This window comes from Salvia splendens, chromosome 1 (assembly GCF_004379255.2).
Source record: "Salvia splendens isolate huo1 chromosome 1, SspV2, whole genome shotgun sequence".
In the NCBI taxonomy this organism is placed as follows: Eukaryota; Viridiplantae; Streptophyta; class Magnoliopsida; order Lamiales; family Lamiaceae; genus Salvia; species Salvia splendens.
This window is the reverse complement of record NC_056032.1, coordinates 33,793,233-33,812,345: the sequence shown is the minus strand read 5'-3', so window position 1 is coordinate 33,812,345 and position 19,113 is coordinate 33,793,233. Positions and strand designations below refer to the sequence as shown.

The following is a 19,113-nucleotide window of genomic DNA, read 5'->3' as shown; positions in this document are numbered from 1 at the left end:
AAAATTGATTATGATACAAAAGTCTGAGAACTCATATGCTTTAGAGCAAATGATGGATTAGGGCGAACTATTACAAGTTTCTCCAAATGAACAAAATTATTACTTTTTGTTATTCTGTTGATACTGAGTTTTTTTTAAATGGATAGTAATACATTGATTAACTCAGTATTTACATGATATTTGAGGGATATTTTCATCTTTTTTTTATTGATTTCGATGTTTTATATAAGTATTTGAGTTCATTCTTAATAATTTTACATATTAACGTGTTTGTTGAGTTTTGGAGTATTAATAATTTTAAAAGGGGTGGAATATGAAAATACACAAAAATAGAATCCGAGCAAAAACTGTTAATGGATGATTGAATTGGCTCCTAATTATGAGCAAAAAACTGTCTAAGTAGGATACTTTAACACGAGCAAAATTTGTCAATAAAAAATTGAAATGGCTCCATCTTCAAGGGAAGAGACCATTCAAGACTTTAAGATTCAACCGACTAGTTCTATCTTTCTTATTTTTCATGTTATGTTATTAATTATTGTATATGCTATCATGTATGGATAACTGAACAATAGAATGCATCGGACAGAAGTAGCTGACTCTATATTTGCTTAATTATTTTTACTACCAATAGACTTAGATTTACTTTATCTATTTTGCATTATAATATTTTGAAATTTTGAGAAATTATTAGATGATATTTTGATGTGTAGTGGAATCGAAAGTGACATAATACACTAAAAGCAGAATGTAATAACATTGTAAAGTAATTGAAAGGTTGAAACTATTTCTGACGGGTGTGTACGTTCCTATAAAAGATGTTGAAATACACTCTTATGTATAAATCTACTATCGAAATTATTCTAAGAGTGAACTACAAAAATGGTCCATAAACTATGGATTTATTTCGTTCATAGTCCATGAACTTTAAAAATATCGCTAGTAGTCCCTGGACTAAGGGTTTATTTTGAAATTGGTCCTTTTGGCTATTTTTTAATCCGAAAATGCCCTTTTGAGCATTTGGCCAATTTCGTATTTTCACATTTTAACTGTTTCAATATGATATTATTTTAATGATGTACTAAATCTGATATTATTTCAAAATTATCTTCTTCTTCCCTTTGCCATCATCCTTCACTTTGTTTTTTTATTTCAGTATTAGATTTAATTTTATAAAATTAAATTTAAAATTTGGATTTTTATATACCAATAAATTATTTTTAATTAAAATTATTAATTTATGTAATTATTATAAAAGAATTTTGTGTGAGTTGGTTGCATAGTTTTATTTCTATATATATAGCTATGAGACGAGAAAGAATACATAAATTAATAATTTTAATTAAAATAATTTATTAATATTTAAAAATCTAAATTTTAAATTCAATTTTATAAAGTTAAATCTAATATTGAAATTAAAAAAAACAAAGTGAAGGATGACAAAGGGAAGAAGAAGATAATTTTGAAATAATATCAGATTTAGTACATCATTGAAATAATATCATATTAAAACTGTTAAAATATGAAAAGACGAAATTGCCCAAATGCTCAAAAGGGCATTTTCAGATTAAAAAAAATAGTCAAAATGACCAATTTCGAAATAAACTCTTAGTCCATGAACTACTGATGATATTTTTAAAGTCCAGAAACTATGGACGAGATAAATCCATAGTCCAGTGATCATTTTTGTAGTTCACTCTTATTCTAAAGGAGATTAGAATACATAGGAGATCGCTCTAGTAATGCTAAGGTCATTTTATGATATCTTAATTAATGATCACTCTAGTATATAACATCTGATTATAGTACTTAGTCTAATTATTAGTCTTCGTGATTCAGTATTTGCTCTTGCCTTTAGCTATACTAGTAAAATTTGTACACTTGCAGTTTTTTTTAATGCTATAAAAATTCGCATCAGTTACTGGTTATCTTTGTTTAAATCTAAATCTCAAGCTTAAGTTCTACCGTTGGAGTCTTGTTAATGCGGACTCCTATTTTTCTTCATTTCTCGTGGGTGCTTTAGGGATAAATTTGTAAGTTCATTAGTAATATTTTAATATTAATTAAGGGATTGCAATAAGTAGGCGATAAGTAAAAAGCTATTAATTGAATTTTATGTTTTTAGTACATTAAATTCCATAACTAAGTTAAAGGTGATTTAATCATGTTACACATGGCTGGGCACTTTTAATAATTCCAATCAGCCACAAATACGATTTTGGGCTGTATTTCTCAGCCCGAACCTTTATTGAAGTTGCATCTCAGTCGTCGATACAAATTCTGATGTGTCTGTGATTTATAAAAATAAGAATAATCAAAAGAGTGGAATAGTATAAAGTGAATTGCCAAATTTACAAAAATACTAGTAGTAAGAAATAAAAACGGTAGTAAAAATCGAAGTAAACCTGAAATATTACATGCAAAAGAAGTGTTGAGATTATTTGATAAAGTTGAAGAGGAAGAAGTAGATAAAGTGCCAATGAAGAAAAGTCCATTTATACAATGATGGAATAGAATATGGATTTCGCTATATATTATGAAGAGCCATAGTTTGTGGTCCTATCAAAATTAATTTCCACATTCAACGTTCAAGGATTGGTCCCCTTCTAATATTGCTTACCATATGGAGTAATTTATTATTTCATCCAACCAAGTAAATATCACATATATAGTACATGTATTTTGCTTTGCCCAATCACCTAACATTTTTATTTTAGTCCAAAAAAGTGTAGCCCTTTTCTTCAGAGACTGAAATTGAAGGGGGGTAATCGAAAAAAAAAGGTAAAAAAGAAGAAGCAAGATCTTAAAAAAAGGACCCTCTACAAAATGGATGAACTGAAAATTAAGGTTGGTGGGGATGGTTGGCAGTGCCCTAAGAGCATAAATAACGCGGCTGGCCGGGCCGCAATTCACGACTCCCGGCCCGTCCCGCGCGTTAGACGGAGGCAAGCCGCTGCTCAGGCCGGTCCCGGGGCCGCATTCCCGGCCTGGAGCCCGTCCTGCGGCCCGGCCTGGGACGGCGTTAATCGCTCGCCGTGCCGCACGGGCAAGTCCCGGCCCAGCGTTACACGGGTCTCGGGCCGGGCCGCAACGCCAATATATTTTTTTTATTATTTTTTTGATTTTGTGTCTATAAATACGAGCATTCCATTTGTGCATCAATCTTACGTGCATTCCATTTCAATCTATATTATACACTTTGAATCGGCATCAATGGATTGGTTCAACAACGATGAACGTGAGATGGAAGAGTTCGTTAACTCGAACAATTGGTACATACCGGGGTCGCAACCATCGCAGCCGACGCCTAGTCCGGGAGTCGGTAGCAATGTCGACATAACCTCGCTGGTTAACACGGAAGAGTTCGAATTCAGTGAGATGGAGCCCGCTCAAGAGCGGGGCAAGGAGAAAGTCGGCGAGGAGGATGGGCGGAAGAAGTACACTCCGCATGAGACAATGTGGCTTGCGAGGAACTACATCGACGTGGCCGAGGATCCTATCATCGGCAACCAGCAGACTGGTAAGGCTTTCTGGGAGCGGATTGCTCAGAAGTATAACGCTGGCCGTCCTAAAGGGTAAATCGAGCGTAGCTATGTGAAGCTGCGCAAGCATTGGGGCCGAGTCCAGGCGGATATGAGCAAGTGGAACGGAAAGTGGGCCAACGTAGTTCGGATGTGGCCGAGCGGGCACAGCGAGGCGGACCTCGTCGAGAAGGCGAAGGATGCGTTCTTCACTGACGGGAAGAAGGCCTTCAAGTAGTACGAGGTTTGGAAGCTTGTCAAGAAGAGCCCGAAGTTCACCAGCGGTGCCGAGCCGGCGGCAACTGGGGCGGCGAAGAGAACCAAAGTTTCCGCCTCAGGAAACTACTCTTCGACAGAAGGAGGTCCGACAATCGACCTCAACGTGACGGACGACGACGTCTTCGTCTCCTCTTCTAGCATTCAGAGCCGCCCGATAGAAACAAAGGCAACCAAGAGGAAAGCAAAGGGGAAGGCAACTGCGAGCAACTCTGCTATGGCGCCGACCAATACGTCTCTGGATAAGATGTCCGACACTTTGGCGGAGATGAATATTACATGGCGGATGAGCCAGCTGACGGAGTTGACATCGAGGGATACATCGAAGATGTCGGACGAGGAGCTCGAGTTGCACCGTGAGATGATCGCCTACCTTCGCGCCCAAATGAAGAAGTAGTAGTCGTGGCCCGGGTTTCTTGTATTTTAAATTTGCTTCGTCTAGTAATGTAATGTTAATTTCTAATGAACAATGCATTTTCCCGGTTTTAATTGTTCAACGAATTGCGTTTACGAATTAAATATGTTGAAGTTGTGAATAGTGTCATTTATTAGTTGCGGCCCGAGTTGCGGCCTGCAGGGTTAGAGGCTTTTGGGGCCGGGCCGCAACTGTAGAGGAATGATGACGTGGAGGGGACTTGGGGCCGGAACTTGGGACGGGGTTATTCATGCTCTAATTTGCCCAAACCACATAATTTGTCCTAATTAAGGCGTTCATACTGTTGCCGGAAAGGTAAAACAGCCATACAAAAAGTTTATTGTAATCAGATCTCACAGTTATAACTTACTAGTCATTAAATAAGTGTTCACAATGAAGTAGTATAATACTCTCCTGTAGCAACTAATAGTCATATATATACGTAGTTATTTAGGTTTTTCATAAAATGTTACTCCGAATTTAGTTCTCTGGAGAAAATATATTTTTATATATTAATATGACAGAATTTTTTTAAAAGGAAAATGTGATATTTCCTTCGTTCCAATTAAGTTGAGATAAAATTTTTGAATAGAAAGATTAAGAAATTATGTTAAAAGGTAGGGGAGGTGAATAAAGTAGGAAACATAAAGAAAGAATAAAGTGGGTGATAAACTAAAGTAAAAGTGATTAGATATTTTATGTTTTGTAAAAAAAATGACTCACTTAGTTAGAATATCACAAAAAGATATATGACTCAATTTAATTAGGAGTGAGGAAGTACTCTCTCTATCCCAAGGTAGTTGAGTCGTATTCATTTTTTTTTGTCTTAAGGTAGTTGAGTCATTTTTTTAAACAAAAACTTTATCTATCTCTCTGACTTTATTATCTTTTTTACCCTACTCTCTCCACTTTAATGTTTAACATATTACTAGTAATTTCTAATTTGAGACGGAGGGAGTATATTTTATAAGACGAATCAGAAAGAAAATGATAAAGTAGTACTCTACTTTGGGTTTGGGACGGAGTGGAGTCATTAAGTATTTTATATTTGATCATGATATATGTGCAATTAGACCATCCACTACGGGTCTCGTCGGCGTCTCGCGTCGCGTCTCGGAGAGACGGGACCCCGGCGCGACGCGTTGCAGATCGCCGTCCCGCGTCTCGTCCCGCGTCGCGTCCAGTCGAGCCAAGAGACGGGCTGTCTCGCCACGCGCCTAGGCGACGTGGCGCGACCCGGCGTCGTGCGCGTCGACCACTCGCCGGCCCGCGAGTGGGTATCGTCACGTGCTGACGCAATAAATATTTTTTTTTAAAAAAATTCGACTTTAAAAAAAATAAAAGAAAAAAATAAAAGAAAAAAATTTTCTTACGGTAAAAATACCATTTTTTGTTTTTTTTTTTAATTTTTTTTTTTAATTATTTTTTTACTTTATAAATACTCCTAAACTCATCCTCATTTCACACACAACTACACATCTATTCTTCCTATCCTCTAAATTTTCTCTCAAATTTTCATATAACAACTCAAGATGTCCGGCGACGGCGACGGCAACTACGGCGGTTCCGGCTCCGGCGGGTGGGATCTCAACGCGTTTGGCGATTGGGAGACCATGATCAACACATTGGGCGGTTCCGTTTCGTCAACGCCGGGGACCCAGGGTTCAGCGACGCCGGGGGGTACCAACCACCCAATTTTGACCTTGATGCATATGTCCGTCCCTCCGCCCCGCGGTATTCGCAGGGATTATCCCAGATCCGGGAGGATTTTCCCGTTGATCCCACGCCGAGAGTAGGCCGAGGCGGTGGATGTGGCCGAGGCGGTGTACAACCCCAGGCGGGCGAGGACGAGGAGGAAGAGGAAGAAGATGAAGAGGATCTAGGCCGACATCTGTACAACAACCTCGAAACGCTGGCGGTGTACAACGCCTGGATCACCGTCTCGTACGATCCCATCGTCGGGAATCAACAATCCCGGAAGTGTTTATGGGAAAAGGTCTGCGAGGTCTACCACCAGATAAAGCCGAAAGGCTCCCGCAAGCGTAAATTTAAAATGCTCCGCTCTCACTTTGACCGAGTCGACCGATAGGTCAAAAAATTTTGCGGCATCTACTCGGCCGAAGAGGCGCGCTACCATAGCGGTGCCACGACAACCGACATTTTGACGTCCGCTTTGCGCGCCTACTACCAGGACGAACGTCATCAATTCAGATTTGTTGATGTTTGGCAGCAGGTCAAGGACGAGGAACGGTGGGCAGGCGGTTTCCGCTCCAGCTCGGGCTCAACCTCGAAGCGCACGAAGCATACGGCGAGTGGCCAATACTCGTCTGGTGGTGACACCGCTGAGGGCATCAGCCAACCTGAGGCTGAATCCCAGGAGTTTGCGGGTACGGTCGGCGATGCTGGAGGATCCGCGAGTGGGCGCCGTCGGCCGCAAGGGACGAAGGCGGCGAAAGCGGCTAGAGCAAGGAAGGGCCGAGGCAAATCAAGCCAGCCGGCCTCGGGATCGGGCTCGCGGGGAGGCTCGGACACACTTATGGTGGCATACATGACCGCCACAATGGCGGACACTTCCCGCTTCTCGTACGCCCAATTCACGGCCTGGTGGAACAGAATTGTGCATATGGCAACACAACTTGGCCTTCCGACTCCCCCTCAACCTCGACCGCCTCCGGAGGATGATTAGCCGGCGGAGTAGTTTTTTTATTTTTCTTTAAATTTGTATTTTAAATTATGTTGTGTGTTTTTTTATGTTGTATGTTTTTTAATAAAGTGTGTTTGTTTTAATTGAATTGAGTTGAGAAAAAAATAAAAAGTGAAATGGAATGAATAGTAATTAAGGGACGGAATAAGGGACGAAGCGTTGCAGGTTCCGTCCATTAGTTAAGGGATGGAGGAAAAAAGGACAGTGGGGCCCTCAAATAGTGGTCAAATAGTAGTTAAGAGACGGTTTAAGGGACGTTATAGAGACAGCGTAGTGGATGGCCTTATAATATGACATGGCCAAAATTATCCTTTAAATTTGACCCATATATATTTTCAATTTAAAAAACACAACATAAAATTAATAGTATATCGAGAAACATTTCCCAACCCATATTTGGCCAGCCGTACGCCTATGATGAGCATGAACAATAGAGGATTTGTCAGATGTTCACAAGATCAAAATAGAACAATGATAGAAGCATTTTATTTAAATATTTTACTACTCATTTAATCCCAATGACATCGGCCTTTACTCCTTAGGGCATCAGCACTATGGCCCGCCACGTCATCAGTTTTATCCTCCTACCTCCACATCCCTAAGGCACGCCACATCATTATTTTATTGTTTTGTTTAATTAATTTAAATGTTTACAAATAACAAGTAACGAGTAAATAAAAAACGTCTAAATAACAAATGGCGACGCATTAATAAAAAAAAGTTACACCATTCAACTTACAAAAAAAAACAACTAAGTCGGTGCAATTCCCAACTTCCGACGCAGCTCATCGATTAATGCCCAGAGATATTCGGCTTCGTCGGGGTCGGTACACTTCTTGAGGGCCTTGTGCGTCTGCAATAACGTCCTCGCCATCGACGCTATTGCCAACGACTTAAACGCGGTGGCCGTCTGGGTCGGGAGCGTTTCCGGGAACGAAGGTGGGTTTGCAGCGGTCGAGGATGAGGTCGCGGCCGCCTTCCCCTTAGCCTTCGCAGCCTTGACGCCGGGCGGACGCCGGGAGGACACCGGTGTGCCGGAACTCCCTTCATCCACGTACGTCCGGTTGAGGTCAAGCGGGTGATTACCGCTGCCGCTGCTCATGTAATCACCAGCTTCGGTGGTCTTCGTCCTCTTCGGCGAACCAGTGTGCAAAATTCCACTTTGGAACTTCTGCTTGTCCCTCAAGAGCGCCCAGATGGCCTCGTACTTGAAGTCGCCGTACATCGACCGGTACGACAACAGCGCTTTAGCGAGCACGTCACTCAAGCTCTCGCCGCTCCCCTATGCCAGCGTGAACTTCTCGAACTCCGTCGCGTACAAGTTCACTTGCTTCTTCACTTGATCCCAGTGCTTGCGGAGTTGCTCACGTTTGCGCTTGTACGCGGTCGGCGGCTTGGCCTCATTGTAGAGGCTGGCGAAGCTCTCCCAGTACGCGCCCTGCCTCTAGTTGTTCGCGAAAATCGGGTCTTCCGATATATCTACTCAACACCGGGCCAAAATAAGGGTTTCGTCGTCGGTGTAGTTCGTACGGCCGGGGGCGTACTCATCGCAATTTCCGGGAGGCGGCAACTTCTGCGCCCGCTGCCGGTTCCGCTTCTTTTTGGCTAAGGCAGAAGCGGTCGCGGCGAGTTCGGGATCGGCCGTTGCGGCGTCACGGCGGGAGGGAGCGCTTGGTCGGTTTGGAGACGGCTCCATGTCAGACAACCCGTACGATTCCGTACTGAAATCGGGATCGTACTGGGTGTCGGCGTCGAACGAACGATATTCGCCGGGTTCTGTACCCGGCCAACGCGCCTCTCCGCTAAACATAGGACTATTGGGATTTGAATCCATTTCGTAGTAATTATGTAAATGTGATAAGTTTCGAAAGTGAAATCGTGAAATGAAATTACAAATGAACTCTATTTATAAAAAAACGAAACCGCGTGCCATCGTCCGCGTCGATCGTCCGCGTAGCCCACAGTGGGCCGGACGATGGCGCGGACGATGGCCCATCGTCCGCGGCCATCGTCCGCGTAGGCCGCAATAGGGCGGACGATAGCGCGGACGATGGACATCGTCCGCGCCCTTAGTATAGGGCGCGAAGATCGTCCGCTGCCTATGTCACGCACCCGCAATGGGGCGGGCGCGGACGATGCGCGCCATCGTCCGCCCCATTGCGGATGGCCTTAGTCAATTGGAAATTTGGAAGCTCACGTCACGTGTAGGTTCACTGCACCACCATGTAATTTCATCATTTACAAAGATTGTTATTATGTCAAATCATTAAATTTAGCTATGATTAGAAAAGAAAATGGGAAGTGTTGATATTCGATAAGGTCATTTCTTGGTCTTGCTTGACTTGCATTCCATCAGTCATCGGACTTTGTTTTTCTATTAATTGCATTTTTGAATTGAAGAATTTAAATAATAGAATTTAGGAAAGAGATGTTTAAGAGATAGAAGTTTCGAAGATATTGTCTTTTAATAAAAAATAAAGTAAAAAAAAGTGGTATGAATCCGAAAGAATGAGATGGATCGATAAGAGAGAGGGTCGTGGATGACCTTATCTCAATATGATTCATTCAGTGTTACATAATACTTCCTCCATCCTAATAAATGAAACATGTGATTTTTGGCACGAAATTTTATATAGTGTTATTTTATGAGTTAATAAAAAGATACTCCCTCTGTCCCAGCCTAACCAAGAAGTTTCATTTTTTGACATGTTTTTAAATAAATTATAGTAATAGCTAAAGGGGATAGAATATTAAGTAAGAGAGAGAATAATGTAGAAGAGACTGTGTGTGGGGCTAATCGGGTTGTAATTTTATCGAGTTGTACAATATTCAACCCTAAATGTTCGAGTTTCGGGCTAGCCTAGCGGGCTAATAGAGCTACTACTGATAAAACTAACATATGGTCGATCCAATAACTTAATAATGAAAATTAATCATATTTATAGGATTAAAAATATTTAATTATGATAACTTTGAGATATATATTTACACTCAAACATAACTAAATCGTAATTTCAATTTTGTATACATAAATAAAAATTAAACATATTTTTAGAAATTTTAGAGCATATTTTAAAAATAAAATAGTTCTTATAACTAATAGAAAATTTTAATTTGGCAATTGGTCATTATTATTATATTAATAAATATCTAACATTAAATGTATATTAAATATAAAATTGAAGGTTTTTTTATAGTTATTTATATTATAAAAATAATTAATGAAGTGTCAAATTATGCGTCAAACATGAAGAAATAGTAGAAAATAATTGTACTTAGGTTGAACCCATTGAGTTTGAGTCTAGACCACTCGGATTGCGGGCTAACCGAATGGAAAATTTTCAACTCTAACCCTTTAAATTTAACGGGCCTTTCGAGTTAGCCCATGGATTGTGGGCTGCCCTGACATCCTTATACGTATACGTATATATTTATCGCTAAATATAAGAATTTTAAAGGCTTTATTTTAGATAAGAATATCAATCGGGTTAATTGAGTTGAAATTGACAACTATATTCCTAAACTTCCGGATTTCAGGCTAGTACATCAGACAAAGAGTTTGATACTATTAAAATGTATAAATATAAATGGTATATTAGATATTATTCTATAACAAACACAAGCTCAATCACGAGTACTATTAGTATAAATATAATACTAACATATCAAAAAATATAACTCTGTATTTTTAAAATTAAAATATAAAAAAATTAAATTTTAAATCAGGTTTTAGAATCAGAATATTTCTTATAGTGACTTGAATTTTCCAATTTACTTATTTACCAATTATTATCTATATTGTAGGAGTACTATATTATACAGTATCAAATATATTGTTAAATTTGCAAAATTGAATTAAAAAAAACATATTTTAAAATATATTTTAAAATCAGAATATTTCTTATAACTTGTATTTTCCAATTTATTTTATCAATTATTATGCTATTGTCTTATATGTATATCAATAAAAATGTACTATATACTCCATCCGTCCACTATTTAAAGAATCACTTTAACTCGATACGAGCTTTAAGAAATTGATTGACTTTATGAGTAAAAGTAAATGGAGAATGTAAATGAAACGTGAAACTCATTTTTAATATTAGTTTTATAATTGATTGTGAGTTTGAAAAGTTAGTAGTATGTGGAGACCGCATACCAAAAGTGAAAAAAGTAGTAAATAATTCCTAAATCGTGAACAATCCAAAATAGCAAATGACTGACATTGAGAGTATATATATAGTATATACTGTTAATTTAGTTTTATTTATATATATAATTATTGATTTTATCAAAATAATTATTGAAATATGAAACTAATTATCTAGAAAAGTAAAATAAAAGATACTCACATCGAGCCAACCGAGCATACTAAACCATCGAGTTGTGTGTTCAATGATGTCTCCTAAATTCAAACGACATTGCAAATTCCTTCCCTCCTAAACAATAAATGTTTAATTTATAATTTATCTCATAAATGTAGGCGACAGAGCAGATTTATAAAATTATAGCATTAATTATTTCTATAAGCAATGAGTGAACCATTTAATGATAGCAGAAAATTAATGAAAAGAATCGATTGGAATGGTGCGGTGTGGGTGTGGGCCGTGATGATGGGCTACGTCGGTTCGGACCAATGCATTCCATCATTACAAAATCTTCACCATTATTTTCGGCCGCATTCAAATACCGAGAATACCCTCATTATGAAATATGTACTACCGAGAATACCCCTACGTAACAAACCATCATCCCCCCTAAAGGCTTAAAGAGAGGTAATCATCATAATCATGGAAGAATTGGAAGATGGTGTCGACTACCTTAACATTAACACCCATGCATGATTACTGTGGCAGACTCTCTCTCTATCAATTTTCTGTCTCTTTCTTTCAATACGTAAGAATAGAAGATTTTCCTTTCTTTTTTGCACTATATATATTGAGCCAATGTGGCTCATTTGTCACACAAATTAAAGCTTTCATTTCAAGATCAAAGCCTCTTCTTCCTCTCCCCTTCCAAAAGGTGCTCTCTTTTTTAGAAAATCTACAAAAAGAGAGAGAGGCCAGGCCCACTCTCCTTTGTATTAGTACATTATTTATTTGAGTAAACTTGTGAAATTTGATTTACTATCCTTGTTTCCCACAAACAAACCAAAATCTCTCAACTAAGTATTTTGCATGCTGCAACACACAAACAATCACACATTGATGAACAGAGAGTACTACTTCACCCTCAGTTTTTATTTTCTTACTTTTCTCATCTATCAAATTCTTCTCCTTTGTCTCCCACATCACTTTCCACTCTCTCTCTCTGTCTGATCTTCACAGTTTGTGCTCAAAACCATGCCTTTTGCCCTTTAGTGGCACATTAATGCTATACTTTATTCTTGTCTTAGTGCAATGGACAAAAGCAAGAATCCATTTTTAAATGAGTGTTGATTTGGACTAGCTTATATTCTTTACACCTTTTTTTGTATTCTTTCACTTACACATATATATGTAAGACGACAAAAGAAAATGAAGTTATTATAATATAGGGTGAGGTGATTTTGCTTTTGGCAATGATGATTCTCTGACTGCTTGTGCTCTCAATTTGGACAGAAAATGGAAAAGCTGAATTCCAAACTGTTGATGGAGAACTTGTACATCATGCAGGAAAACGAGAGGCTGAGGAAGAGGGCTGAGCTTCTCAACCAGGAGAATCAGACTCTTCTCACTGAGCTCCAGCACCGCCTCGCCTCTGCCGCCACCACCACCTCCTCAAAGGCCAACAACAAATTCAACAAATGAGATTTATAGTTTTAAGGAGAATTGGTAGTAGAAATTATCGAAAGTAGATAAATCGCTTCACTTCTGACTTCTTTTTTGTCCTTCTTGTTTATCATTCGGATTATAATCTGGAAATTAATATTAGTTTTATCATTATTTACTACTGTCTTTCAAAGGAGGAATATATTTCTTAATTACTCCATTTTGCAAATTATTTATGCCAACCGATAAATAATAGTAGTATGTAACTTGTATGTAAGGTTCTAACCACCTACCCAGATTTAAGATAGTAGTAGTATTATCGAATAAAATGCTCTAAATCTAATATACTTTTGGTATAAACTGAGTATGCTAATTTGATCATCTACGTATGCTTGGTATTGGTATTAGTCAATTTGTGTATGTGTTAGCTGCTATGAGTTTGATTATTATGAATATTTTTTTATGATGAGCTAGTCATAGCTAGTCGCATTTAATTTGATTTTGGTTTTATATTAGGTGAATTATTATTTATGGATTAAATGATAGATGTTCATGCAATTGTAATTATTGCATAGCTCTTGTAATTTTCTCCATTAGATTAACCGTTAAATTAGAGGATGTAATCATTTATTGTAGTTTCTTTAATCCCATAATTATGCAGTTTCTTCATTATTGCATTTTGAACACCGTCTTACCTCTCGGTCTCTTTTATTTTACTTTATTTATGTCCCTGAAACATCATTAATTAATACACTCATTGAATTACAGTCTATGTGATTTATTTAAAGTTATCATGCTTACATATTTATGATAGTATCAAATATACACCTCCGGAGTCGTGCACTCTGCATTGTTGAGTTTACTATTTATTCCATGAGAAGTTTGAATATATCCAAATACTGTAACATTTTTGTGCTGATAGCCGTTTGATATTATTTTCATTTTATTAACCTTTGATTTTGACAAATGTTAAATTATGAAGTAAATCAAATCATATCCTAACATTTTATGTAAAATAAATAATACTCCAAAAATAAGACTAATTCATACATAAAATTAAGCAAGTAGGAATAGATAGATGTATGTGATTGACCAACTTAAATTGGTATTGGAGCAGAGGCAGTAGCTTTCTCTTTCTCGTATCAACTTGATGATAATCATATTTCATCTATACAAGTATAGATATGAATCCTGACTCTCTAAAAGAGTAAAAGGCCTCATAAAAGAGAACATTTATATACTAATACCTTTTAACCAAACTGCATACGGCATGATGAGTTGATTTTAAGGAAAATGTATCATAGCTAGGCTATGATGATTGGGAAGAGAAAACAGCCAGAAAACCTAGGGTCAAACTTCAACAAGTCACTCAATGATTTAGAATTTTCTATTTAGCGCAGAGATCATAAATGGGATTCTCTGATGACTCAATTAATATACTCCCCATTATTTTGGTGAGAAGACGTAATACTATTTGATTTGCTTGATTGTGCATCCTACCTCACCGGATCATCAATACGTATCTTGGAACATCATTTCTACCTTACAAAATCCCTATAACATAATAACTACATGAAGTGGAATGTGGTCTATCAAACGTAATCATCTACTCTAAAAATTCAAATTTCTGAACATTAATAATGTATGTAGGTGGGGGATCCCCCCTCCATAATTTTATCATAGAGAAGTACAATGATTTCAACTTGATGCATTTTTGGAAGATGAGTAATATGATATGATATGATATGGCAGCCAACCTACTAATAGCAAATTCAAATATCATCAGAAATTGAATCATATGTATTTTCCACAACCATTTAAATTTTGCATAACTCATCATATGTTTTCACAGCAAGGATGGTACAGCCGTCGCTTATTGTAGACCGAATCCCTCATTAATGTACTGAATATCCTAAAATACTCTTACTGTATCAATTTATATAGTGGGAAATATAAATACACATGCATATACAAGCTTTAAAAATCATAGGCACACCAGCAAGCATGTAATTTTAAGTACCTGCAGATTGTTGCATAAATTGTGTTAGCTCCAACTGCAGTATCTATGCCAACAACTGCAATTGTCTCCTTCGTCGTTGTACAAATACGGTGTCGTCAGAGGGAAAAGCAGCTTGCTGAAACTCACCACCCCGATTACAAATACCAGACTCACCATCCCTGAAATACATAAAAAAAAAGAGAAAAGAATTTCGCCATAAAAAATAAGTTGGCATGAAATATATTATGGGAAAGAACAAACTCTCTAGGGCCAAAAGTTCCTTAACCTTTCTGAGAGAGAATCTATTCCCAGAATACTTCACACAATTAAAGAGAAATCTCCAATAACCAGCTATTAAGTAAAAAAAATGAGCAAGGTCAAGGTCAAGGTCAGTCTACTCAGGCTAAGGCTAAGACTAAGAGGTCCATTCCATCTACAACTGTATATCCATATGCATTAGTCCAAATCTTTATAGTTATAACCCAAGCAGTCCAAGCGGGGTATATTCTTCAGAACAAACACCATAGGTTTAAGTAAATGTTTATAAGAATAAAGCATATACAAGCAGTCAAGTAGCGAAAATCTAAGGCATGAGACCCCCTCTCCCCAAGAAAAATAAAATCTTTTCATTTAAATTTAATTTTGAAATTTAGTACTTCAGTGTCCTGACGGGGAGGAGAGAAACGATGTGTGATTATGAATGGACGTAATTTAATCAACTGGATGAGAGGTCAACTTACCAGATCTCCCAGAATGTATCACAGGTAAGCCCATGAAGTTGCAAAATATATGGGCAATTAATGGAGCAGTCAAATGCCCTGCAATTAAGTATCAACATAACTAATAAACCAAGGAATGAAATAAAATCTAGTGATGTATATGTAGAATTTACCCACCAGTACGAATTAGAAGAAATGATGCATATGCCCCAAAAATGACAGTGTATACCAACTGGAAACCTGAAAGCAAACCAAATATGATACAGTATAGTAAAAAAAGGAATAGTACATCGCTAAAAGCCATCATATTTCAACTTGAAGAATGACTCAAACCCAGCATTGCAAATTTACTTAAATACTAGTAAGAATAATGATTGAAGCGTTGTAGCATCTATCTCTAATATCAACCACCGGGAATGGAAAGGATGAAGATTGGATCCAAGTGACTGCAGATTTCTGGGCTAGTTATTGTTATGCATTGTCTTTTCTTTTATTCAGATTAAGCTAGGATTTCAGGGAAATTGAATAAACTAGAAATCAATGAGGAATTGATTAGTGCAAATTTGTTGTGATTAAAGTCTTCTACCCTCCTATATATATACCATGGGGAATTTGAAAAGTGTATCCAGAGAAATCAAAGTTATTGGGCGGTGAAAACCAAGGCCCCCAGTGAAAGGATTATTATCTATTTTATAACCAAGTTCTGTTGATTATTGTTTACAAACATTAGAAAGTCACCTTTCTGCTCCATATCTGTGAGCTCCTTATTCACTTGTTCTAATCCGTCTTTCACTCCATAACAATCTCACTATTCAAATGAATTAGAACATAACTGCAAATTCCCCATGATTACACATAATAACATCAAATGAAAGAGCAGACAATACCTACAACTTGACAGGCTTTGAGCAAGCTGTAGTTCCGTTGGAGATAGAACTCCAGTAAGTGGTTCATATGAGCTGCAATTAAACAAATTAAAACCACATATCAGATTAAACTTCAGCATAAAATAGCAATATCTAAATCTAGTCATGTCTACGGCAAAAGTTTCCGATGGGTGAGGGGCATGAAACATAAAGAGAGAAAGGGGGAATATATAACACAAATCTAAGCTAAAATAAATAAACAGCTTGTCATCTCAGGGTAAAGACATTTATATGTTAATAATGACAACACATGCAGCCTTTGGCTTCAAAATTGCAAGAATTGAAAAATAAGGTGTATGTAATATCCTACTCACCAAAACTGAAAAATACAGGACAAAGAAATATAACAGTGTAAGTACTGAATCCTCCACACAGAAGCAAAGGAATCATGCAAGCTCTGAATACCAGCTCTTCCGTAAGTGGTGCCTGTTCAAAAAAAGGAGACTGAACATTGAAACTTTGAAGGTCAAATCATTACAATCAAGCATAATAGTAAAAGACACGATGTAATTATCTGTATTATGTGATCTAAAACATAGGAGTTCATATGTATAGGCAAAAGACTTGGGTCCAATGCATTCAATCAACATGCATGTTCAAACCACCCACCACCAAACAGGGCAATGGGTTTTGTGGAGAAATCCCAAGAATTGCAAAGGGGGAAAATAATGGCCATCTATTGAAAGGAGGGCCACTAAAATTAATAATGTCATGCAATGCAATGCTCGATGAAAATTGACAAAATCGAAATGATGGCAGAGAACTAAGCACATTTCTGCCTACCTAAGAATTACCAATAAAAGTATGAAAACTTCTAAACTCGAGCTGTCTTACGATTTGCCAATCCCTTCTTTTGTGTAACATCATATCTCCACTAATAAATTAAAGGATCAAGAGTGGCAATGTAACTGAACTAATTGCCTCAGCTACAAGTATAGAATGTCTCAAGAGAAACCAGATAATCTGCCATAAAGACAATAAAAAGGGTTGCATAGAACGCAGTTGGAATATAGAATAAGGCAACCACGAACACTAACCACAAAATAATTACGCCAGGATGACATGCAAGAAGCTGTTGAAACTACCCAATCAACTGTCTTCAAGGAAATGCTCTTAACACATGCAACTGAAAGATTTCCACCACTATCCAAATATTCTCTGCTAGTTTGAAGCATTATTAAAAACTTCAAGGCAAAGGAACCAGAGTACATGAAGGCGGTCAGCAAAAGTGGGTAAACCAGGGCTTGCCACTGTTAATACAGAAAATTGCATTGAGCAATCAGTCACCCTTTTCAATCTGCAAAATAAAATATAAAAAAGACAATAATTCTATATCCAATTGCATTGGCCTGTGCAAATTTTAGAATTATATTTTCTCATACTCACAATGTGATCCATTCTGATGCCATAAACACAAAGCAGACTTGATGCCTCACACCCTGTTATCTGAAACCAGAAAATAATAGGCATAAGAAAAATAAACAAAACAGGTAATTCGAAAAATTAAAATATAGTGGTTAGGAGTGGATAATCTATGGACAACAAAGAAGTCGTTGGTTCATAAACTGCAATACTGCATTGTGATCAATTGATGTAAAAGCCTTAGCAGTGAGTTGCATTCCATGTCAAGCTTCACAAATAGACTATAGGCAAAGAAGTTTTATAATCTCAAACCAAGAAAAACAAGAATGAGAAGTTATATGAGTAATCAGTAGCATTGCTAGTGACTACTGATGATAATATGAGTTGAGGAAGAAATAAAGGTGATACGACTGGCTTGTAATTAATTAACTTCCTGTTGTAATAGAAAAGAACAGTAGCTACCACCCAGCTTTACTTACAAAAAAAAGAGACAAGGAGAAAATTGGATCACTGTAACTCCGCTTCTGCCATGGAAACAGATATATCCTTCCCTGGATTTACTTATTGACATTCTATACATTTCCTTCCTTTTAAAGATCAAACACTGATTGAAATATCAGTTATAAACAGATAATCGATTAATGTAAGTTTCACCTCATATTGAAGCTACTTGGTACAAAATCACAGGATTAAAGATGAAATTATCCACGAAAATGAAAGCTCCTTGTATTCAAATTAGTTCTACAAGAGAATCTATCAGAAAAAGTGAACAGACAATATCAGAAAAGGGGAGACTGAATACTAGTCGAGCCAAGCATAGAGAAAGCATATATTACACAGAGAATAGAGTAGAAAAAGGAGGCTTACGGGAAGAATGAGGCTGGCAACGATCAGAGAGACGATTGAAGATACGGCAGCGCAGAAACGTCGTGTGAGGAAGGAAGTATAGGAATTAGGCGGGGGCAATCGAAGAATCAGAGTTGGAGAATATAGAAGTGCAACGTAGAACACAGCCATGCCGATGCACGCTGACACTGCCGCAAACTTCGTAACGCCGGCGCCGGCATCTTCTCGCTCCATTGTCGCCACGGTAGATACATACAGAACCGGTGTATGCATGTATAGGTGCTTCATTTGCACGCAGTGACTCTGATTTGACTATCATTTGTTGGGCCAATCCGACGTCTTCCTCTTATCGGGCTGGATCCATGCTTATTGGGCCACTACAAAATATATGCAGCAAATATAAATAAAGGAAATTATCATTTAAATTACTACTACTAGTTTAATTTTTGTTTTGACTTATGATGAATCCAATAATGCAATAACGTTAAAATGTACCTAATTAATTATATCATAATTTTTGTATATTTTTTAATTTTTCTATACAATTAGATTTTAACGAAATTTGTTGTGATTTTTTTTACCTTTTGTCATTATA

The 19,113-nt window shown here is 37.4% G+C and overlaps 1 protein-coding gene and 1 long non-coding RNA gene across 3 annotated transcripts; one reads left to right on the top strand and one right to left on the bottom strand.

The window, feature by feature from the left end:
• Positions 1-11,891: 11,891 nt before the first annotated feature.
• Positions 11,892-12,881, top strand: LOC121747873. The gene is made up of 2 exons (XR_006039361.1): positions 11,892-11,938; positions 12,517-12,881. It is a non-coding gene; the product is annotated as an uncharacterized LOC121747873 (long non-coding RNA).
• A 1,658-nt stretch (positions 12,882-14,539) lies between these two features.
• Positions 14,540-18,775, bottom strand: LOC121798694 (CAAX prenyl protease 2-like). 2 transcript variants are annotated; one of them, XM_042197834.1, is made up of 9 exons: positions 18,540-18,775; positions 17,697-17,756; positions 17,348-17,560; positions 16,625-16,736; positions 16,272-16,343; positions 15,562-15,624; positions 15,406-15,483; positions 14,687-14,844; positions 14,540-14,578 (listed from the first exon to the last, which is right to left on the bottom strand). In XM_042197834.1, exons 1-8 carry the CDS (start codon positions 18,750-18,752, stop codon positions 14,711-14,713), a joined length of 945 nt encoding a protein of 314 aa, XP_042053768.1. In that variant the 5' UTR covers positions 18,753-18,775; the 3' UTR covers positions 14,540-14,578; positions 14,687-14,710. The 2 variants fall into 2 exon arrangements, with proteins under 2 accessions (XP_042053768.1, XP_042053762.1); XM_042197828.1 differs by having other exon boundaries at positions 14,540-14,844.
• Positions 18,776-19,113: the final 338 nt, after the last annotated feature.

Coding starts and splice junctions, on each gene's coding strand:
- LOC121798694 (XM_042197828.1), bottom strand. CDS start 18,752: ATGGAGCGAGAAGATGCCGGCGCCGGCGTTACGAAGTTTGCGGCAGTG. Junction 17,561..17,696: donor GCATCAGAATGGATCACATT/GTGAGTATGAGA, acceptor CTGTATTAACAG/TGGCAAGCCCTGGTTTACCC. Junction 14,845..15,405: donor GATACATTCTGGGAGATCTG/GTAAGTTGACCT, acceptor TATGTATTTCAG/GGATGGTGAGTCTGGTATTT.